Raw genomic sequence first — 25,704 nt, forward strand, 5'->3', positions numbered from 1 at the left:
GCTGAAATTGTGTGCTTTGGTTGCTTAAATGCAGATCTAGCTTCCCATTATAGTCAGATGTACGTCAGGGTCAGTGCCACCATGATAAATAAAATCTGTCTTCACTCGTTTACATAATTTTGAAAGAGGATTTTTTTTCTGAAATGTTTAAATGTACTTGGGAGTATACAATTATATAAATTGAATTCCTATGTGCTGAAACATGGTTTTCTGACATCGCCTGGTTTCTTGTTTAAATGGTACAGTTCATAAATTATAAATTCATTTTGACCATGAAAGCGGGCATATAGCAGTAGTCACACTTTGTTTTTCGCTTGGGTCTGTCTTTTCAGATTTAGTTTAAGCTCTTTTACTTTTTAATGCCTGAAATGATATTAATATTATGTTTGGTAATAAAGCTCAATGATAAAAAAGACAGGTATTTTTTATCCATTCTCATTCTCCTTGGTAAAAAGACAAAGGTCAGTGTTTCTTTTGTTTTCACTTTTTAACTGGTCCATTTCTGGGAATATTGGTTTTAAGATAATGTATTGCCTATCTGATGAGCATATACTTGTGAGGCATGCTCACACTCTTCAATAAATCTTCGTTTACTTTTGTTTGTTGGTCAATACACAATAATTAGTAGTTCTTATTCATGGGAGTTAAACATTGTCTGTTATGGTGTTAGCCAGTGTCATTAATAACCAGGCATCATACAAACAAGAGGTTTTAAAGTGGGTTTCAATTCAAACTTTACAGAACTTAATTGTAGTATAAACAGTACAGCCAACGCGGAACAAACATAATCCTCGGTCACGCCACGGCCAGAACGTGAGTACTCACTGCGTTGTGCGTTCACGCGGCCAATCGCCGAGGCACGTGGCATCAATCTGCGCAACGACGCAGAGTCCGTATTAACCTCGCGTACTTTCGCGGAATAAATCCGCCGTATAAGTTCGTGGCGGATCGAGTGCAAAGATATACACCTACATGTACATTTGTGAAGCGTCGAAGCCTAGATTTATGCTACTTAATTAGTTATTTTTTTCACGTTTTAATAAGCGGATATGATTTGTATTTGATGCTTTGTAGACTGTTTATATAATATCACGTCTTCAAATATATTTGACACGAAATGCGCCTTAACAAATTATCGTTGAATTAATTACGCACAACTGTAAATGTTTCATTCAATTCTCAAATGAGCATTATTCAATTTGTAATCCAAAACAAGCTTCTCAATTTTAATGCTAACACGACATTAACAATTAAATTCTAGCGTCAAATAAACAGTGCTTTATCCTTTGTCTCCTTTGTCTCAAAAGCGGACGAAAATTATGCAGACATGTAGACCGTCGCATGGAAAGTGTGGGTGTATTTTGTGTTGTATAAAAACATTAATATCATGTCAGGCGATTTACGCGTGTTCAGTGGAAAAAAAAACGCCCCAATTGGATGTTATTTCATCACATCTTTAAATAGAAACAAATGCAAACTTTATTTGACACTTAAGAAAAAATGGCGAATGTTTGTATTCTTGAAATTCATGAGAACTTTTATTGTAAATATTTCCAGAATTTGCTTTAAAACTGGACTATACTGGATTATCGGGTTAAGAGTAGCGACAGGAAAAATAGTAAGTATGCAGTAATAGATTCATTAAATTTATTATTATTTTAAATATTAGTATAATTGTTCTTTTAAAATGTATTGACTAACTAATCATTTGAAAAAGATTTTATTTTATGATGCGCATCGACTCGGCATTATATCGCGGATCGCGGCTTGCCTCGGCGGACATAGTGTTTTATACAGGAAGGAAAAAGGGCGTGGTGCAAAATTTCAAAAAAGGGCACTTTAGCGCGCGACATCCATAAAAAGGGCACACATATATCTGTATAGTGACTTAATAACAAGCTTTGTTACACACAAACATTGTATGTATAGTTTTGAGATTTATTGTTGAATAATTAAACCAACAAAATCCAGAATGTATATTTTATTATGTGTTTTATATTTTCATGTAGTAACAAAAAACAAGATTAAACACCATAGGATATATATCTTATACAAACTATAGCTTTTCAAAGAAGTCTTCGAATACTGTTAAATGAGTTACCCTCTTAAACAATTATTTATATTTAAAAAGTTAAACACATTGCACAAACAAGTCCTTTATATGCATCTTAAATGGAGATTCACAAACACTAACACTTTGTTGAATAGTCAGAAAGTTCTGCGTAATGACATTGTTTTCATGACCTCGTGTTGTATTGTGTACATTTTATTTCGCAAAAAGTGTAACTAGGAACGGCGCCGTACTGTCTTTTGTTCATTGTCAATTAATTCAATACACATTAATTGGTCTTCGATATAAACTTTTCTTGCTTACAATGCAATTTGCATCAATTTCTAATTTACGTTTTTGTCGAAAGTGGAATGCCAAAAGCGGAAAGCATACGTTGCGACATTCTAAACACGAAAGATAAGTGGTACAAGTTCAATATTTTTGTAAAATTCATATCTGTGTTTGCCAATTAACATATTTTGACAAGTTACAGACGGGTCATAATGTTCTTAATTGAACCAATGGTGCAGGCCTACTACTGTTACAACAATTAACAACTTTTGGCCAAATAGGGTCCAAGACGGGGTATCAACTTCTTTGCCGACATTCACACGTTATTGTAATCAAAACATTGTGACAATAAACAAGCACGTGCCCCAATTAAGCGCGGTCTGCCTAACCGTGAACAGCAAACGTGTTAAGATTGTCGTCTGCTACAATTCATCAACACACATCTTCTGTGAGCCTGCGCCAATTGTATTGGATAGGAGGCGGAGCGTTATTTTAATCAACAGCTTTAATATGAGCCTGCGCCAATTGTATTGGATAGGAGGCGGAGCGTTATTTTCATCGACAGCTTTAATATGTCACGGGTTGCTATTTTCGGCGTATGGCCAATTTTCAGGAAGTACAGTGGACGTCATGGGGTTTTGTAATCGGCGTATGGAAACAATTATCGGGCGTAATATACGGCCGTACGCCGCTTAGTGCAAGCCCTGTTTTAAATTAATTTTTATTAACTTAAAACTGTTTTGCATTAAATTTTAATCAAATCAATATTTTACAGATACAACTGGTGTTTTTTTTAAATTTAATTACGCGTAAAAATAAATGTTTTGATATAACTGAATTATGCATGAAATGCACAATTTCCACGTGAATAACATCGAGGTTTTCATCAAGTCTCCTATTTAACTGTGCACGATTGTATCCGGACCGATTGGTGTTACAAAGCCACTGAAATTATCGATTGATATTGACACATGGTTATTCACGCATGACATATTCACAACTGCGCGAATCTTCGCTGATAAAAGTTGGCTTAGAAGCTTGGTTAAGAGGCAATTAAGATGTTATCAATAAGGTCGCGCACGGTGGAAAACAGGGCGGCGGCCTTTGAAAAGGGCAGTGTGGCGCTGATTTGCTTTGAAAGGGGCAGCGAGGCGCTTCAAAAAAGCGGCGTGGCGCCGCGCCAGGCTAAAACGGCCTGGATAAAACACTAGGACAGATGTGAATCATGGCGGCAAAATGCGACTTGCCGCCTCATACTGCCGCGGCTTCAACGGCTGACGCGGCATCGACTCGTTTAGCCTTGCTGCCGCGGATCGCGAAATATGTTTGTTCAACATTGGCTGTACTGTACTTCTCTTGAATATCAGCGGTATTTTAGGTAATAGAGTAATTATGAAATAGATTTAAAAATTAAACCTTGTGTTTTTTGTCCACAGTAGAAGACATGTTTGATTTCTGATTGTTTTGTTTTAAAGAGGCATTTTCACGTTTTGGTAAATTGACAGAATTTTTAAAAATTGCTTCAGATTCGCAAATATTTGTTGTAGCTATGATATTTGTGAGGAAACAGTACTACTGGACATTTACCATGCTCTAAAATATCCATTATATGCATCTTTTGACGATTTAAAAACCTGAAAATTATAAAGCGTTGCAACGACATGCAAATGATTGAATAATTTGGAGAGTTGTAGTCATGATGTTGTCCTTATATATTGCTAATTTTATTACCAAGGATAGCTGATTGGTCTAAGCTATAAACTTTAACTCCAGGGCTCCAGTGGTCAGTGGTTCGAGCCCAATTGAGGGTTACTTTTTTTCTTTTTTTAATATTTTTCTTGTTTGTATGCCCCCGGATCGAAAGAAAAGGGGTATATTGTTTTTGGCCTGTCTGTCATTGTATGTGTGTGTGTGTGTGTGTGTGTGTGTGTGTGTGTGTGTGTGTGTGTGTGTGTGTGTGTGTGTGTGTGTGTGTGTGTGTGTGTGTGTGTGTGTGTGTGTGTGTGTGTGTGTGTGTGTGTGTGTGTGTGTGTGTGTGTGTGTGTGTGTGTGTGTGTGTGTGTGTGTGTGTGTGTGTGTGTGTGTGTGTGTGTGTGTGTGTGTGTGTGTGAGTTTGTAAAACCTACCAACCGGGGAAAATCGTATGAATACACACCAACAAACCGGGGAACACCTACCAACCGGGGAATTCCCCGGTTGGTTTTAGGCGAAAATCTCTAATCTACGTGTATGAAATACCAAACTGTCAATTTAAATTAGAAATCCAACGCCTTCCCCGATTAGCGGGTTTGTGGCATGCACAAAATATACACAAATATTGACCAAATTACAATCGAGTGTGTATCCAGGCTTATAACAGTTCCCCGGTTGCGCTGTTTAAAAATCATACACTCGGTATTTATATCATTTAGTGAAAGTAAGTTGGAAAAATGGAGTTTCGAGCGAACAAACGCATTAAACTAAGGTAAGCTTTTTAATTATGTTTACAACTTTCAATTGCTATTAAAAAGCGTTTTTATGTAAACTTTAAAGTAATACTGGAAGACGAATTCTAAAGATCGATTTATATTAATATCATTTGATTACAAAGCTTGTTTTACGGTACATATTTCACGAATATATTTTTTAAATAAACGTAAAACAATGTAGAGCTCTAGACAGTTTTTCGTTATATATATATAACGAAAACTGCCTAGAGCTCTACAGTGTTTTACGTTATATATATATATATAGTGGAGCTATCCTACTCACCCCGGCGTCGGCGTTAGCGTGAGCGTGAGCGTTGGAATGTTAAAGTTTGCGTACCACCTCAAATATTGTCTATGTCCCTTGACATATTGCTTTTATATTTAGCATACTTCTTTACCAACATGACCCCAATCTATAAACAAGAGCAGACAACTGTAACAAGCATTTTGTAAGAATTATGGCCCCTTTTCCCACTTAAAATATGCATATTATTGATAAATCTTTGTTAAAGTTTACGTACCACCGCAATTACTTTCTATGTCCCTTGACATATTGCTTTTATATTTTGCATACTTCTTTACCAACATAACCCCAATCGATAAACAAGAGCAGACAACTGTAACAAGCATTTTGTAAGAATCATGGCCCCTTTTCCACTTAGAATATGCATATTATTGATAAATCTTTATTAAAGTTGCGTACCACCTCAAATATTTTCTTTGTCCCTTGACATAAGGTTTCATATTTTGCATACTTCTTTACCAACATGACCCCAATCTATAAACAAGAGCAGACAACTGTAAAAAGCATTTTGTAAGAATTATGGCCCCTTTTTTCACTTAGAATATGCATACTATTGGTTATTCTATGTTAAAGTTTGCGTACCACCTTAAATATTTTCTTTGTCCCTTGACATATTGCATTCATATTTTGCATACTTCTTTACCAACATGACCCCAATCTATAAACAAGAGCAGACTACTGTAAACAACATTTTGTAAGAATTATGGCCCCTTTTTTCACTTAGAATATAAATATTATTAATAATTCTTTGTTAAAGTTTGCTTACCACCTCAAATATTTTAATTGTCCCTTGACATGCTGCTTTCATATTTTGCATACTTCTTGACCAACATGACCCCAACTTGAAATACAATCTTATTAGTTTGTTTTATATCTTTACAAATGTTCAATACATATGTTTTGTGGAAACCTGAACTCAGAATCGTCTATAATTAACCATTTCTTTAAAACATAAGCGATCAATATGTTTGGCTTAAACTTATTTATTACGACATAGTAACATATTCACAAGTAACATGGCATTGACATAGGATCCATATGTTTCAATTATGGTCCTCTTCCAGTTAGAATATGACTATAGTACCTTGACCTTATTGAATATGAACAATTTCCCCATGGTGGCTTACTTTATACTGTCAAGCACTTGAATAGTCGAGCGCGCTGTTTTCTGACAGCTCTTGTTGTTTTTCTCATCGACATTTCCATTTTAACATTTAGTAGCCAAAAGGGTCCAAGTCCCCTTGATCTCGCAAGAACGTACTGTCAGAATTACGTTGATCCACCAGGTTTTGAAGTAAAAACCGTCAATGATGTCATAGGTACAAATATTTTTGTATATGGTTATGTTTAAACACGTTTAGAAATAATAAAAGAACATCGTAGCCCCTTTCCATTAAAAAGAAGAAAACAAACATGGACTATTGGGTTACTTAATACTGGGCAGAAGTATGGAAGTAGCATAAAGATTTATTGATTATTTATGAATAAAACACTATTGGCGCCTATATCTAGCCTTCAATTATTTGACCAAAGTGATTATTAATATAAAATGTCTACAAATATAAATATTTCAGGCGAAGGAGTCTTTGCCACTTAGCCTTTTAAAAAAGGAGACTTTCTTCTCGAATACAAAGGGGATCTGATAACACGAGTAAAACATGCAATTAGAAAAGGAGTATGAACAGGAGGGTCAAGGCAGCTTCATTTACTTTTTTAAATACAGAGACAAATCTTGCTGGTAACTACAAATTAGCTTTACTTTGCACATCAAACGTTTAAATCACGCCATTAGAAGAAGAATAATCTTTAGTTTTTTCACCATAATAATTAAATTTGGCATGCGCGTTATTTTAGTTTAAAGCACCAGAAGTGTTTATTTAAATGTCTTATTCAGCATTGACGCTACCAACGATATATTCCACGAGGGTCGAATGATAAATGATGCCGAAAATGGAGACGCAAAACAAAATTGTGTAATGAAAATAGTTGAAGTCAACCAAACTCCCCATCTATGCACTTTCGCCGACAGAGACATTGCAATTGGCGAGGAACTCCGATATGATTATGGAGTACCAACACTTCCATGGAGAAAGGTACATTCTATTGTTAAGACGTCATCTGTGATGAATTTATCACTGATATTTATCACATTTTAAATTAGCTTTAAATGTCTTTTGAATTATTATTTTTATAAATATAGCCAATCAGTTTCATGATTGCATTCATGTTCATTCATGAGTTATTCTTTTTAAATACAGATATTCAAATATCTTTTTGCCGTGAATTAAAATGTTTAATCATTGAACGTCGTCAAGCTCTACTTTAATGCGGTCTGTCTGATAATGTGTATTTGTTATTTGAATTGTCAGAAATGCACGGAGCAAAAAAATGGGTATGTTTCACAGTGATTTGTTATTACTACACATGCATTGATACAAATGCGTTGTACTTAATGGTTTCATAACTAACGAACTTTCTAACACTGACTAGATTATGTGTAATACCAATTTTTATTGTTGTTTTGAATAGGCAACACAATGACTACTAGATCTACGGACAGCCAGGAACCAGGACAAACAACATCAATACACACGGAAGAAGTCAATGAGACGGTTTGTAATATTTCGCAAGGTCGAAGCTACTAAGGCGTATTTTCTGGTTGGTTTTGTCTTCAGTGAAATGGGCGTAATTTTACCTTACTAAGGCGTATTTTCTCGTTAAATACCTTTCAGCCGTGAATTAAAATGGTTTATCATTGAACGTCGTCAAGCTCTACTTGAAATGCGTTCTGTCTGATAATGTGTATTTTTTTTTGCATTTTCAGAAATGTACGGAACAAAAAAGGGTATGTTTCACAGTGATTTTGTTATTACTACACATTCTTAAAATCATATTATGAACATCATGAAATTATTGTAATTGTTGTACAAAGAATTAATGCCAATGTGTTGTACTAAATGGTTTCATGAATAACGAACATTTTAACCCTGAGTAAATTATGTGTTATACCATTTTTTATTGTTGTTTTGAATAGGCAACACAATGACTACTAGATCTACGGACAGCCAGGAACCAGGACAAACAACCCCCGTGCACACGGAAGAAGTCGATGAGACGGTTTGTAATATTTCACTATGTCGAAGCTACTAAGGGGTATTTTCTGGTTTGGTTTAGTCTTCAGTGAAATGGGCGTAATTTTGCCTTAAATTATATTGTGCCAATATTTATTCCGGGTGATGCTAATTAGTATTTGGGCTTAACATAACACGTACGTCGATGATCATTATATTAACATGTTATAGCACACGTTATGCGAATTTTAAAAGAATAAAATATTGTTTACCAGTTGTAGTGACTATGAACTACTTGTCTTTCAAAATCTTCATATACACAAAGAATTTAGAATTTACACTTGTCAATGAAACTGGTGAGCATGTGTATTAACCACTGTAGTCTATAAACATCGACTTCATCATAATCACAAAAACGTTAATCATCGCTTATCCAAGAAGTGTAATATCATTAATTTTAATTTTCAGTATAAGACTTATACGCTGCCAATTACTGTGTATGAAACTCTGAGACATTAGGAAATTTAACTTGCGTGTTACATATGGACATTGGTTGATATTTTATCTTAACAACAAAAAAACAATAGCGTCTACTCGATATTTTACTATACGATACATTCTGACATGGGTAAGAAAAGATAGTTCATTTTATACCCACCACCGCACAATACATACATGATTTACCGTGAACCACAGTCCGTTCACCAGTTCTTTTTTCTTCCAACACATTTGTCCAGAGAAGTACAATACCTTTCATTAAACCGTGCATACATTTTGTCTTATTAGTATCTGTAAAAAATATTCATTGTATACTTTTTCGAAATTTGATAACATGTTTGGAACAACCTGGTATATGTAATGACATGCTACGTCGGTGTATTCAGCCAATTTTTAAAAAAGTAATTGTTTGATTCATTAGGCAAAATAATGTTTCCAAATTTGTCGTGTGACATCTATGTCATTATCAGGTGCCGTAAGTACCTGGACGCTTTTGTCGTAATTTTGCTATGAAAAATTGTACTGAAGTATATATATTTAATATGAATATCTTACAAATGGCAGTTAGCGACGTCATATTGTGTTTTATTATCCATGTACAGAAAAGAGTACTTCAAATACCAGGAGAACATAACAAGCAGCCAACAATCAATGGAGTGAAAACGAAAAAGGAGCTGTTCACAGACACTTTGATCGTTTTTTGATAATGGGTAAATTACCAGAGAAAAAAGAAATACTTGCATGAATTGAAAGTGAGAATGACCTTCGCAACAGAAGTTGGAAAAATGTCAAAGACTTTTGCAGAAATTTTATTGAAACAAAAAAGCGACGGGGACTTTTAACTTAAAAAAATATTACACATATAATGCACGTTTAGGAGAATACGTTAAAGGATGAAGTTGCCACATTTTTTTGTGTTTTCTTGTTCTATATACTCTTTTCGAAAACGATATATGTGTGCTTATTGTATTTGAATGTTTTATTAATACGGTTCTGCCAAAAACGATATTTGTTCATAATCTTATCGCCGAACAAATTAGGATTGGTATATAGTTCGGCCAATGAGTGTTTCTTTGTACTTTCTATTACGAGTTTCTACGAGTTACTCACTATACAAGTTATTTTTTACCCTAAATTTGTTGAATATGAATGAATATAGCAAACATGATAACAAATCAATCTAGAAGGCTAAACGTTCAGAGAAGGCACACAAAAAATTCAGTCGGATAAAATTTACATTTTAAATAAAATAAAAAAACTACTGCTAAACTACTGCTATAATATGAAGAATACAAATGAATATTTTGTCAATTTTACAAAATTTGTTTTGAATGACAGGTGTCTGACTTGTAGTTGAGTACTTAATAGTTATTTTAAAGTAAACATTTACCAAAATGTAACTTATTGCGTAAATATCGCACTAGAATTGATTAAATAGTTGTTAAATATTACAATAATTTCCTACACAGATTTTTGTGCATTTGTTTTGCGTGTAGATATTCACATTAGCTATCAATTCACATATTTGCTTTGTGTATATAATTGGTATGTTTATATATATTTTCATATCAAAATTGCTTGATCTACAAAAATTCGCGAGGAGTTATGCATTTTTTCCCATGTTTTTATTGAAGTTTATAATTCAACGACGATGAAAATTACTAAGATGCCAGATTTAGTTATGTTTTTTTTCTCATTTATGGTTAAAGATCAATTAACATACCCATTTCCCAGACTAAGATATTGTTAAAACAATTTATCGCGTTTGCGACTGACCTCTTTTATGCATTCTAACACAAGCTATTTACTTGTTTTTTCGAATACTCTTCATATACACACACTTAGATTACCTAGAACACAACATATTTGAAACATATATTTATATGTGATGTGTAAATGCAGGCACAAAGCTAATAATTAATAATGTTTATACACTTTGCGATATGATGCTATACTGTCGGTTGTTTTAAGTGATTAGTCATTATGTTAACCATGTTATCTGCCATCTGAAATGTAATTAAGTGTTTTGACATGTATGCGAAATTGATCTTGTTCGATTTGGTTCTGTATATTCAGAATTGAGTCACACTGTTATAATTTTCCTGTTGGTACATATTATTTTTAAGTTGGCACCAACAAGGGTTTAACAATTGATCCACATGTGCACTCCCAGTAAGTATATATACTATAATGTAAGTGATTCAAAATAATATTAAACTACGTGTTTGATAAGTGTTTGCTTTGGTTCATATTTAATTATTAGTGTTTTTATATAATGATAATGCTGTCAAAGTCAGCGGTGATTATACGTGTATAACAACATTAATTATTACTTTTATATTGTTTTCAACAAATAACATATGGATGACACATCGGCATAATTTTTCAGTGCTTAAAATACACTCTTTCTATTATATTTTATGCAAAAATTAGGTACATAAGTTGGTTAACATTAAGGTAGTTTGAAAAAAATACGTGAATTCAAATCTTAAAAAAGGTGTTTGGTTTGCAAGGGAAAACAAAGCGATTGCCAGTGACTATTTTCCTTAAAATATAATCTGTTATTTCGACAGGTAGAATTAAATGTAAGTTCATTATTAACGTTAACCCGTTTTTGGCATTCTCTACTCAAACAAGTGCATACATACTGTATTTTTTAATACAGCACATGTGTAATGGTATCACAGTTGTAGAATTGGAATACATATATTATAACAATAACTACTGATCATTATTCAGATTGACCTACCGCCGTAGACTAAGTTACTGTCGCGTCAAAATGCATTGTTATCAAGTCGTTTTGCTAGTTTACTTAACTATTTAGTTTCTCAGGCCTCGCCACATTCGTTGTGAAACGTTCATGATTGTTTAAAGTTACAGATTTTATTATTTTTAAAAATGCAATAAATGTATTTAAAACAATTTAAGTGAAGTGGAAGTTGCCATGCGTGTGAATGAATTTTCTGATGTTTACCTGTTTCAGGGGATTAATTTAATTTAAATGCATGAGTTATTTTATAATCTCAGAGTAAGGACAAAGAAAATTTACACTACTCAATCTATATGCATATGGGCAGTTCTACTTTTAGGATAAAAAACTTCATAGTAGGTGAAAATCGTGAATGCTTTTTTCTGATGGAAAAAAGGAATTAAACAAATAAGCCGCCTCCCCTCTCCTTCATTCGGTTTGACAAATAGCGTGGCCTGAAAAAAATAACATTATTTTTTAGTTTTAAGAACGAATTGTATTCATTTGTTGATTAATTGCACCATGATTGTTATGGTATAATGCAGCACTTGCATGCTTGTAGTCGGCTTATAGCTAATGAAGTCATTAATGTATTGTTTGATTTGCGTTTTGTCTCTTATTCTTATTTTGATGTGAATAATATTTGAGTCAATCAAATAAGGCATTTTTGTATAACTTATATAAGGTCATATGATAAACATATTTAATTTAAATATTGTTTCATACATATTCTTTTCAATTTTTGTACTAACTTAAATATTATCCATGAACGTGCACGCCATTGTCCTATTAACAACGGTACCAAGATTACACACAATTACCCCTGTTGGTAAACGCAAATTCCCCGTTGGACATTATTGAAGCTCCACGGTGATAGCGCGCTTAAGTTCCTCTCTTGGTTAACACAATTCCCCTGTTGGCACACATTAAAGTTCAACGGTTGGTACGCACATAGCACCCCTGCTGGTATACACCGTTCCCCAGTTGGAACACATTGAAGTGCCACAGTTGGAACGCACTAAGTTCCCCTGTTGGTACACATTGAAGTTCCACAGTTGGTACGCACTTAGTACCCCTGTTGGTATACACCGTTCCCCAGTTGGCACACATCGCAGTTCCTCATTTGGTACGCACATAATTCCCCGGTGTGCATGTAAAATTTTCTTTGATTTATTACCCTATTTATCATAATTTTTATGTCAAAATCGTATTTTAGGTTCGAAACTTGTATGTTCTTTATCACTTTAAGCTTTCTAGAATATGTGGAAATGGTGGTCCCCGGTTGGTAGGTTTAGAACACATTTCCCCGGTTGGAAGGTTTTACAAGTATGTGTGTGTGTGTGTGTGTGTGTGTGTGTGTGTGTGTGTGTGTGTGTGTGCGTGTGTGTGTGTGTGTGCGTGTGTGTGTGCGTGTGCTTGTGTGTCCCAAAACTTTAACCAAAACTTTAATCTTGGTCATAACTTTTGCAATATTGAAGATAGCAACTTGATATTTAGCATGCATGTGTATCTCATGGAGCTGCACATTTTGAGTGATGAAAGGTGAAGGTCAAGGTCATCCTTCAAGGTCAAAGGTCAAAAAAACAAATTCAAAAACTTTAACCAAAACTTTAACCGTCTTCATAACTTTTGCAATATTGAACATAGCAACTTGATATTTGGCATGCATGTGTATCTCATGGAGCTGCCAATTTTGAGTGGTGAAAGGTCAAGGTCATCCTTCAAGGTCAAAGGTCAAAAAATAATTCAAAGCTGCGCATTTGGGGGCATTGTGTTTCTGGCAAACACATCTCTTGTTTCACTGGAGCTTTTTAGATCCAAGTTTTACATTTACTGACAAACTTCAATACATGCCAAAATCTGCGAAAAGGCCCCAATTTAACGTGTTAACCAAAGTGCATTCAACTCAAACAATAAGCTCTATATTCACTGGTAAACTAGTCACACTGCATGCATTGGCAATTGGTCACAAGCCTTTTACAAAAGACTACCTTTAGGTGAACTAGAATTCATCACCCCATAATGTCTCAACGGATAATAAGCCCAAGGAAAAAGCTTTCATTTATGTTCCATGTTTGTTTTTATTTGACACTGTATACTTGTTGGGAGCATTACATAATATCACTGACTATTCCTTGGTATGTCAGGACTATATATAACAATCGTATGTGCGTAAGCTGTTATTACACAATTAAACTTACCAAAAACATTATTCAAAATAAAGTGTACAAAAATGCAAATACAAATGTTATAACATAAAACCTTGCGTCACAAAGCGCAGTTCTTAAGAACACCGGGCGTATTTTTTAGACTGGTTATTTTCCATACAAAAATGTACGGGATAGTTTATATGCCGTCCTATGAAGAAAAGAAGGCAGTTTTTGCAGTAGTTATCAAACTTTGGGGTATTATTGTAATTATTCGTAGACCCGTCAGATTTCTACTTTCATTTTCAAGGTATTGAACTCAAAATGATCCGAAAACGGGGTGCATTGCTTTGAACAGCCATAACTTCATCAATGATGCAGCGATTTTAACTAACTCGGTCTTATTCAACGCCAAAATGAATTCACTTTGATCAGAAATTCAGTAATTGTTTGTTGTTATGTACAGATACCTTTTTGAATTCCATTTGTATATACAGTCACCTTAGTAGATTTTTATTTTATTATATATGTCATTCCCTAAATTACCTAAATTGAGTTGAAAAAACAGGGGTGAAAATCCCAATTAAGCTCAAAAGTAGGGGGTGAAATTTTTTGCTAAAACTCTGTTGAATTTACAAAAGCCCTATTGTTGTCAAACAGGGTTCGCACAGGGCTTGAAAAGTGCTTGAAAACGAGTCCTAGGCTTGAAAAGCCCTTGAACTAAGGTTGGCCTTGAAAAAGTGCTTGAAAAGTGCTTATTTCATGTAAAAAAGCCTTGAAAATGTTTATTTCTGTTCAAAATTACTTTTATCATTGCCATGAATTTTAATCGTTCTTAAGGAAAATATTACGAAAATTTATCATAAATTCCTTTGCGCAAAAAGTTGAGTACGAAATATAAGTTTCGTATACTATTGGGTACGAAACGTTAAGTGTACACGTCACAGATTATGTGTACTAGGTCAGAGGTTCTCCGTTGTGATTTATTTTCGCGAGTCAAAATGCAGCGATGGGGTAGTGTCGTTTCAAAGCAGAGTGGTTAACTGAATATTCCTGGCGCTACTTTCTGGTCATAAACACTGTTGAAATGCAGAAAAATGCTTAAATAATTACCACTTATACGAAACGTCAACATTCTTTAAATATGAATATTCATGGCGCTATTTTCTGGTCATAAACAAGTTGTCAAAATGACGTTTATCGTTATGTTTTGCGCGAAACTTATGAATATTTCTGGGTACAGAAAACAAATGACATTCGAAAAGCACAATGTTTGGTCTATATGAAGACCATTGGTGTCGGGGGAATGGGGGAAAGCGCTTTGAAAAGCCACTATAAAGAGGAAACCCACAAAGAAAACATGAAATTGAGAAGCAAACAGGGTTCCTGCAATGTGTTTTTTGGTGAAACAGGAAGGTACTATTGTTAAAACTGTTGAATCTAAAACAGTCATAAACAACAACAGCCCTGTGAAATACAAAATGTAATAGTAACTGACTTATGTTTAAATAAAATGAACTAGTCTGTTTGATGTGAGCATAGAAAGAGACAATGTGTTTGTTTATAATAACTTTAAAAAGTAAATACATATGTGAGACTCATTGAGTTAAGGATGGATAACGTGTATTTGTATGTAATGACTATAAATAACATGTATGAGTTATTGTGAAATAAGTTTAATGTGTTCAAGCAAATAAATGATATATACTGTGTTAATCGGCATTGAAAATGAAAATTTGGCCTTAAAAAGTCCTTGAAAAGTGCTTGAATTTAGGTTTGAGATTTCTGTTTGAACCATGGTCAAAGACAGGGGGTGGTTACCCAATATACCCCAAACGTTATCTATACCCCTGGTATGTACATGTATTGTTTGTTCATTTCAGCCAGTGCAGTAAAGTGACTCCAATTAATGAGCTGACTGACACGCAGCCCACAGACCTACAGGGACTGTCAGTGGAGCTGGAAACTGTCCTGGGAGAAATCAAGAGCCTACTTAGCATTCAAGAGGCCAATGTTAAGTCATTCCAAGGCTCTTACAAGGAACATGGGACATTCATGATAGACCAAATGCGTGTCAATATAGATACTTATATAGATGTATGTAGTAATAGGTCTGTGAGTACATCAAGAACAAATGAGCAATGTTTAAAAGAAGAAATTTGTAGTAGTGTTCTTTCTATCTTGAATGAATTTGATAATATTACTGCGAAGGAACTAAGCGAGATGAAAGCTGAAGTTATAAGCATTAAAGGGTCAGTTACAAGTTCTATTCATAAATGCACCAGTGTTCACAATGACTTGTCACAATTTCATGAAATTGTTCAGAAAATTGGAGATAATAAGGAGCTCTGCCTTATAGCCAGCATAAAATGTAAGCATATAATACAGCAGGCACTGACTCTGCTGGGAAAGTCAGGCAAGGCGTTTAATGTCCAGAGTAATGCTAAGCACAATGTGAGAATACCAAGTGATTCATATGAATGTATTATCGCAGGCATATGTGTTCTGACTGATGGGCAGGTGCTGGTCGCAGACTCGACGAATAAGAGGATCAAGCTGCTGAACCAGCAGTACCAGGTGGTGAGTCACTGTGATGTGACTGGATATGTATGGGACATATGTCAGATCACACCCAGTGAGGTTGCAGTGGCTGTGGATGATGATAGCAACACACATAATGTCCAGTTTATCACAGTCACCCAGAGCCAGCTCACTCTTGGTAGGAAGCTTGAGTTACAACATACATGTATAGGTATTGACCACCATGAGGGTGAACTGTTTATCTGCTCTGGTACTGCTTTGTTCAAGTACACACTGAGTGGCAAACAGGTCTGCAGACTCTATGAAGATGAATCTGCTTATTACACAGGTAAGAATCATGGTGAATTCATCTTGATAACATACCTATTATGTACAGGGATTTTTCTAGCCATTGTGAGAAAAGGAGTTTAGTCAAATTGTGTTATTTTAAATCCATACAATGACAAATTTGGGAATTTTTATCGACTAAATAACCGAGTTGGGATTTATTTTTTTAATCAACAAATATTGACCCATTAGGCCTTTATCTTGTTATTTTGAAAAAAATAACCATATAAATTATAGTTATATACTTTGTGAGATAATAATAAAATGAAATTCAGATGTAATAGCAGAAAACCCGCTGATGTATTATAAAATATTTGTTATATAACTCCAATGTGCCCTTTGAATGCTACAGTACATTGTAGCCAAAAAAAGATTCAGAAATATTGATTTATAAACATGAGTAATGAAGTATTTTGACTGTCACTACATGGCATGTCTATAAATAGAAACTGTGTTCCTGGCAGTGAGACACTTTCTGACCCTGTCTTAATTTTGTGGTTGTTAAATGATTGTACATGTACAATATGTTTACCTGTTGATAGAACTGTGCAATTGTTTCAGTATGTGTAATTGTTTCCATCTGTGTAATTGTTTTGCTTCAATTCATATCTTACTCACCAGTCGCATTTCAACATGTCAAACGTTAACACAATAGCTCTGCTACTGAAGTTTATTGTCATGCTTAACTATTGAATCATTGAAATGTATGCATATATTTTAGATGTGTAAAGGCCTATTTATAGCAACATATGCGTAATACAATATCACTGCAGTATGTTTAATAAGATTATTTAACATTTACAGTAATTCAATATCTTGATGTTACTCTGTTTTGCAGTAGACAAGTGTGCTGTGAGTCCCACAGGGGACAGGCTGTACATCATCAGCCACTGGCAGAACAAGTTTCTCACCCTGGCCAGGGATGGCACACGCCTGGCTACATACACATTCCCAGCACTAGAGCACCCATCTGGTCTACATGTGACCCCTGCAGGCCAGGTGCTGGTCTGTGGATACTATCCCGGCACTGTACTACAGGTGGGCTGGGAGGGGCAGAGTAAGCTGGCTACTCTTGCTACACGGGAAGATGGAGTGAGGAGGCCTCGGTCAGTTTGCTACAGCAGCACCACATCCTCCATCATTGTGGGACAGAAGTGGGACGACACCATCCTGGTGTTCAGAGTGGAATAGTGTGTACATGTATGTACTAGTTGTTGTAATTAGTGATTACCCTTCTCGAAATAAAATACGCTTTTTAACAAAATACACTTTAAGAAGTGCATTTATTCTGCGCTTTCTCCAAAAAAGTGTATTTTTTCTGCGTCTTTCGTTTTAAAAGTACACTTAAGTGCATTAAAGTGTATTTTTCGAAATTAGAGCGCGTTTTTTCATAATCTTTTGAATTGCCAAGTGTATTTTTTCTGTACTTTTATATGATTGAGTGCGTCTTTTCAATGGAAGTGTATTTTTAACTATATCTTTTTCAAGACAGTGTGTCTTTTCAATTTAAGCGTATTTAAGTGTATTAATAAGTGTATCTTTTCTGGGTCTGAACATATTTTATACTTTTCATACATTATATATTAGTAGTAAAAATTTTGTAGTATTTACAAAAACAACACAAATACAAGTGTTATGTATGACATTATCAAATGTTTATTGATTATTTGAAAACGGTATCCGGAGAAGTGCCCCCCCGGAGAACTGCCCCCCGGAGAACTGCCCCCTTATTTTAAAGGTGGCGGAGAGGTGCCCCCCCATCAAATCGGTAGGGGCGGAGAACTGCCCCCCTGTCAAAATTTAGTAGGCGGATATCTGCCCCCCCATCAAATCTGTAGGGGCGGAGAACTGCCCCCCGGTGTCATATTAGTTATTAGTTACGTAGTGAAAACAATACTTACGGGTAATTTTACGTTATCGCCGACCACATTTTATCCGGTAACAATTTAATTTCAGTACAAGTATATTACCATTTATCGAACTGAATAACACAAATTGTCTAGAGGCATGTGATAATACTGTTTAAGGCCCTTGGTACGCATCTGCACCACTCACTATACATGAATGCCTTGTAAAAGTCGTGTTTTAATAAGAGCGCGAAACATAGTCGAGATCCACACAGGAAACGCGTGCGTGTTAATACTGGCAATGTGTTGCAACTAAATATAGACGTGCAACTCGGTACTTATGGAGGAAAAGTTACATCGGAATTAATTTACATTATAAAGATAGTATTGACCCATGGAAAAAAAGTTAATTGACATATAAAAAAGTAAATTAATAGGCAAGGCAAAGGCAATAATTTAGCTGACTTGAAGAAAAAAGTGAAGTGAAGTTGAATTTATAAGCAATTTATTTATGTTGTTTAGTTAATCCATGTCTTCTAGCACCTTATCCGTCGGTAGCATCGCCAGACCGTCGAGTCGTCCGCAGTTTGCATTTTGAGCAGATCATGTCGACATGCCAAACAAACAAAATCGGTAACAGTTGCTTTAATTAGCAGCTAATAAGGCAGGCAGAGAACTTGTTACCGTTAACGATAAGTACTGCGATCTTTTAATCTTTTAATTGGTAGACCGGACCGACCTTAATTGTTAAGAACTTGTTAGCTTTGAATAAAGCCGCATATGGGTTTATTATATTGAACCGTCCAAATCCGTAATTGGCGAAAACAAACAAATAAATTATTGTTTTCAGCTGGCATAAGGATGGATTAAATTGCATGCTAATTGTTTGTTTTTATTACGGGGAAAATATCAAATAATTCAGCCGCGAAAACTTTTTATTAGCAAAAAGTTATTTGTTTTACTTTGTTCACATTGACGAAAATCACGTGATTATAAAGTTGGCGACGTGACGACGTCCATGCCGAGGTAGGTATTTTATGCCGTTTTATAACTTTTATTACTTGTACAACTTTATATTACTTTTGAAATTTCACTCAATTTCCATACATAATAGCAAGAAAGTTACTGGCGTTATTGTCATTATAATACTCGCTTTATATATCACCGCTATTTCTTTAATTAGGGGGCACTTCTCCGGGTCATCAATTCTGACAGGGGGGCAGTTCTCCGCCCCTTATTAATCAGCAGGGGGGGCAGTTCTCCGCCCTATACAAAAACAGTGAGGGGGCAGTTCTCCGCCCAGTGAAAAATCTTTGGGGGGGCAGTTCTCCGGGGGGGCACTTCTCCTAGAGCCTTTGAAAACATCAAGAAAATAATACTATTCATAATAAATTTTTTAACAACAATGCTTAACAACTTTAAAAAGCACAAGTTCAACTAAATCAGGCTGTGGGTCACTTATTAAAAATATTGAACGTGTCAAAAATATTATGTGGGCTTTGACACTTTCAATATTTTTAATATTTAAATTATATTTTCTCAAATTTCTTATACTGATATTTAACCCAAATAAAATTAATATCTACCACATTGTCTACTAAACACATTTTTTAAAGGCAATTAAAATAATATTTATAATAGAATTATAATTTTCTAACACCTTTCAGTATGTCAAATTGAAATATTCACAAATAAATATAATATGCTAAGGGTTATGTGCATGTATTGTAATTTGTGATTTCATAAACAATAAACAGATTGTCATTTCTCAGTAATGATATTCAATTTAAGGTCACAAAGAGAAGAATTGTTATCAGTGATGTGTATTATTCCATAAATATTTTGGTGTTGAAATTTGCCTTTATCAGTAGATATATCTCAAGCTGACACAACAGATAAAAGATCAGCTCTCCCCCAATTAAATCAAATATGCATCATAAACACTAATCTCTTATCAGTGATGCAGCAATGCCTAACAAAGGGGTGCATATCATCTGCATACTTTTGATTGGTTGATAGTTTTTGTTTTGAAAACAAGCCACTTTTGATTGGTTAAGGGCACAGGAAGTAAATTTGTTTAAACAAGCAGGTGTCAGCAACTGATAATGAGCTACATTTTTAGACATGATTTAGCAAATTAAGATTTTAAATTGTACTTGTAGTGTCAAATGTCTTGAAATACTGTCAGCATGAAGTATTGTGTGATGAAAACAAAGTGTATTTACTACAATGTAGTAAATCAAAGGAGGTCCAAAGTGGCTGGATACTGAAGAACAGTTGTAACAGGTTTGTATTTTTATTTCTGCATCCCTTTTTTAATTAAGTTCATTGAATTAATTATGATCATTATCATGTTTATGTATTGTCTCTGGTATAAGGATAAGTAAATGCATTGTAATTTTAAGGAAAACTAACACCAATTGAAACAAAAATAGATAAATATACAAATTAAAAAGTGTTAATGTTGTGTACAGTGAATTATTATGGCTGTGTTTTATGGTTATTGTCATCTTAAACTTTATTTATAGCTAAGTCTGGTCATTACTGAATGGACTTCTTTCCCTCATATTTCAATGAGAACTTTTATATTTTGATTTTAAAGGTAAAACTCTTGCCCCAAGGAAAGAATGTGCATTATCACCTGCTAAAAAAGGAAGAAACAGGGGGATACTGACTGATGTATGGACTTTAACACCAGATTTTTACCCTTCAAGAGTTGGCCAACTAGAGTGAAGCAGGAGAGTGGGCTGTGCTTGACTAAGAAAAGCTGGATTTGTTGAGAGGTAAAACTATACAGGTTATTGCATTTAAAATGCATCACACTTCCAGCCAGTCCAGACAGCCAAATGAGACCACGCATCTTAGTTCATTTTCAAACTGTATTGTCTACAAAACGCTATTTCTTTGATGATAAGAGTTTAGTCACATGTGATCACAGGATTAAAAAATTGCAAAAATAAACAAACAAAAACAACAAGCAAACAAACTTGCATTGATTTAAATTTCTAATTATAATCGCAACAAGATTACCATTACAGCAATATTTCATAGTTAAGTGAAACAAAAACCTTACAATTTAACAAGTATGAAGAATGCCTCGCCCTTTTGATAGTGTGTGATATCATGTTTATCTTTTGCAGATCAATACGCATTCAAGATCCTTGAGAAGAGAAGGACACAAGCAACATCAGTGGTAGATGTCACTCCAGCCCCTGCTTTTCCGGTCTCCCCTGCTGCTTTCCAGGTCCCTCCAGCTGCCAAGATCAGGTCTAGGCACTGGCTGCCATCCAGGTCCCCCTGGCGGTTGCGGTCGTGTTCTCAAATGGCTGCTGTACTGGACTACTGGTCCCACCACCATATTCGGTCAAGGTCTCTCCAAATGCTGAAGTCCAGGTTCCTCCGGCCACTGCGGTTCAGGTACCCCCAATAGCTGTGACCTAGTTCTCTGCAGCAGCTGCGATCTAAATATATTGACCCACTGCGGAACGCTGCGGTTAATCGTTTTTTCCATACAATCTTCCACAAATGCCTCATTTTATAATGAAGTGTACAATTCTTATGTTCATATTTGTTTGTGTTATAAAGATGATTTTCCTGCACATTGTGTTTTTTTCCCCTTAAAACTGCATGGGGCTATTACTTTTTTTACTGAAACATATCAGCACAAAATTGTAAAAGACTTTAACATACTTTAATACAAAAAAGTGTTTAAACCCACAGGAAACCACCTTGCCAAAAACCCACAAAAACTTACTGAGCAGGTTATTGTGTGCCAAAACCTCGCGAGTGTGCGTTTCATTGTCCATATGCTTATAAATTTAATAATTAGAATGAATTATCTTTAATGTATTTTTTTTAGATATATTAACTCAAGAAACTTACATAATTTTTGCGCCACATTACAAGTTTATTTGAATTTGTGTCACTCCTAAGATTTTCCCACGGCCTCCGAATGTCTCTCTTACCCTCTGAAAGTGTTTGTGTTTAGAAATTATTTATAACGTTATTTTTAATAAATAAATCTATTTCAGACTATAAAATACTGTTCTAGCTGTTGATATGTCCCCTTTATAGTTAAAACTGAGATAACTTGTGAGTAAATAGTTGTAAATGGTTGTATATATTTCCAAGTTTGGAAAGTTATGTAGATCTCAAATGTGCTTTCATGTCCATAGTGCTTATATATTTAATAATAAGAACGAATTATCTTTGATGTCATTTTAGGTTTTTTCATATAAACTCGAAAAACTTACATAATTTGTGCGCCACATTACAAGTTTGGCCAGAAAAAATCTTTAACAATATTAAAAACCATGTGAGGATTGAGAAAGATTTAAAAAAAACTATTTTGCTATTTGACAATTTGGTAAGCCTACATGTATGTTTTTGTCTTTCAACATATTTTATTTGCCATTGTTATTTATTGTGATATTGTTTGAAAAAATTGTATATTGACATGTTTTTTTTCAATGCATTCTTTGTATGGAACAATGTAAACCAAAAAGTATAGGGACAGGGGGAAGCAGTTGCAGAGGAAAGCGGAAAAGCTTTTAAGCACCCATAGAATGGCCTTAACTACTTGTTTATTTTAAAATGATTTATGTGAATAAATGTGTTTATTTCAAAGTTTATTGTTGTTCTCTCAGATCATATTTAAACCGGCCACTTTTCATATCCAAATGAATGTTTTTTTAATAGACATTTTCAAAGATACACTTAAGTGCACTTTATACACTAAAAATACACTTGAGCGTTTTATTTTCTTCAAAAAATACACTAGAGCGTATTTAAAAAAAAATACACTTGAGCGTATTTTTTCCCCCAAATTTTTCAAAAAATACACTAGAGCGTATTTTTTTCAAAAAATACACAAGAGCGTATTTAAGTGTATTTTTTCATGTTTTCCTAAGTAAATTAAAACGCTTAAAATACGCTTCAAGTGTACTTTTTGGGGAACAAAAAAAAACGGTAAGCGAATTAATACACTTAAATACACTTAAGCGTATTAATTCACTTAAAAACACTAAAGTACACTTTAAAATACACACAAAAGTGCATTTATACACTCAAAAAGTGTATTATTTGAACAAAAAAATGCACTTGTTTAGTTAAATGCGCTTTAAAGCGCATGTTATTGGCACCATATTTTTTTCAGCAAAAAATACGGTGCCAATAACATGCGCATTAAAAGCGCATTTAATGCGCATTAAATGCGCATTTAGTGCACTTTTTCGAGAAGGGTAGTATTTCAATTACAATGTGTTGTTTAGCATACGAACATAGTAGTGTAAGTGTGTAGCTAAAAGATACAAATAATTTATGTGCACATATTGTTATCTGATTACACAATGTGAGGGGTTTTGTTAGAACATTAGATCTAATGCATATTATGTTATGTTGTCATATCATTTGTGTCATTATGGTCCTAACATTTAGTTCTTGTAAACTGTGCATGAAAAAACAAAGCATTTCAACTGAAAATTTCATATTTGTACATAGATGCACATGTACATAGCATTAACTGAGGCTATTTTTAGACTTTCATTTCTATAAACACCATGCCATGTAAGAAATGTATATGGATGAATATTTTTTAAATAAAATGTTGTTTAAGTAATCTTTGGAGGAGTATATATTGATATTTTACGCAATGTTTACAGAAAGGTAACACTTGATGTGAGATTTATTAATTTGCCATATTTTATGCTGTTGAACATCTGTTATTGATTTTCATTACATTTATATAAACGTGTGTGAGTCCTAAATATACATACAAGAAATACATCAAGCTATTTTGCTGCTCCAGTCGCTGCTGAGTCAGGACAAGGATGCTGAGGATGTGGTGGACAAGGATGACCTGAATACACAGAAGGTAACAAAGACATTTTAATTATCAGGCCTTTTCATGGCCAATTTCGGTAAAAATGCAATTTTGGGATTTTTATTTTTTGTGTGCGAAAAGTCAATTGATTTCAGAAAAACAAATTTAATATAACTATTTCTTAAACTTAAAATTAAAAGGATAAAATCATATTATGCTAGTAATATACTTTTTTTAAATCTTATTGAAATATAATTGAGACATATTAATCATAAGGCACTTATTATGCCCCCCTTTTGAAGAAGAGGGGGTATATTGTTTTGCACATGTCGGCCTGTCAGTCTGTCGGTCGTTCTGTCCGTCCACCAGATAGTATCCTGATGATAACTAAAGAACGCTAAGGCCTAGGATCATGAAACTTCATAGGTACATTGATCATGACTGGCAGATGACCTTTTTTGATTTTCAGGTCACTAGGTCAAAGGTCAAGGTCACAGTGACTCGAAATAGTAAAAATAGTAAAATGTTTTCTGGATGATCCCTCAAGCATGCTTACGCCTAAGATTATGAAACTTCATAGGTACATTGACAGTGTTCTGCCGTGGATGCGCCCTTGCGTCATTGGCGCAAAAATAAAAGATTTGTCCCCACCTGTTTTCCGTATATGGGTCCACGAGCGCACAGGAATTAGTAATAAAAACTAATCAATTCAATTGGTAAGTCGGTAAGGTAATCGAGTGAGTGTGTAATCAAAACGAATTATTTCATTGGACATGACGTCATTTTGAAGCCAATGGTAAATTTACTTTAATAACTCTTTATTGCATTGGTAAGTTGAGATTATAACAACCAATCAAAATGGCGGAAAGTGACCGGCCGAAGAAAACAAAATCCATTTTACTTTTTGTCCTCCGGCAAGTAAAATTAGAAAATATGACGATAATAATAACAACACCCCAACAGAGTCTTCCCAAGTCCCAACATCGTTTAGCAATAACAAAAAAGTCTACCCCTGGCCCTAAACATACGTTCCAAGCAAATTGGCTTCGAAAATTGTCTTGGTCACTGTTTGACAACAACGCAATGACTTACACTTTGCGCATAAAGCACAAAAAAAATGCCTTTACTATCGGTAATTCTAATTATCGGACAAGTACTTTGACACATAATGCTGAGTTCAATGATCATAAATCTGTTGAAAGTTTTTGAATATGTTGACTATTGTTTGACAGTTTTAAAAAGTTTTTAAAATATTCATGGTTGAATTAGAATGTTACGTCCTGTGGACTTGCTGTTAGAAGAAAACAAACAAATTTAAGAGTGCAAGTAAAATATAATTAGTTTCTGAAAATTAAATTCTGCTACAAATATATTTCTCTGTCCCCATATTTTTCCTTTTTGTCCCCACTTTTTTAACCCTAAAGGGTCCCTGTCCCCAACAGTAAAAACTCACGGCAGAACACTACATTGATCATGACTGGCAGATGTCTCCTTTAAATTTTCAGGTCACTAGGTGAAAGGTCAAGGTCACAGTGACTCGAAACAGTGAAATGGTTTGTTGATGTTAACTCAAGAATAATTAAGACTAGG

The 25,704-nt window shown here is 34.5% G+C and overlaps 1 protein-coding gene across 2 annotated transcripts in view; it reads left to right on the plus strand.

The window, feature by feature from the left end:
- LOC127864235 (uncharacterized) overlaps positions 1–25,704 on the plus strand; it is a 181,755-nt gene that overhangs the window by 148,781 nt on the left and 7,270 nt on the right. For both annotated transcript variants that reach the window (XM_052403927.1, XM_052403929.1), the window contains 3 exons: positions 15,462–16,447; positions 17,285–17,646; positions 24,100–24,165. In XM_052403927.1, coding sequence (XP_052259887.1) covers positions 15,634–16,447; positions 17,285–17,637 — 1,167 coding nt within the window. In that variant the 5' untranslated portion in view covers positions 15,462–15,633 and the 3' untranslated portion in view covers positions 17,638–17,646; positions 24,100–24,165. The remainder of the gene's footprint in view (positions 1–15,461; positions 16,448–17,284; positions 17,647–24,099; positions 24,166–25,704) is intronic.

Source organism: Dreissena polymorpha, chromosome 1 (genome assembly GCF_020536995.1).
Source record: "Dreissena polymorpha isolate Duluth1 chromosome 1, UMN_Dpol_1.0, whole genome shotgun sequence".
Taxonomy (NCBI): Eukaryota; Metazoa; Mollusca; class Bivalvia; order Myida; family Dreissenidae; genus Dreissena; species Dreissena polymorpha.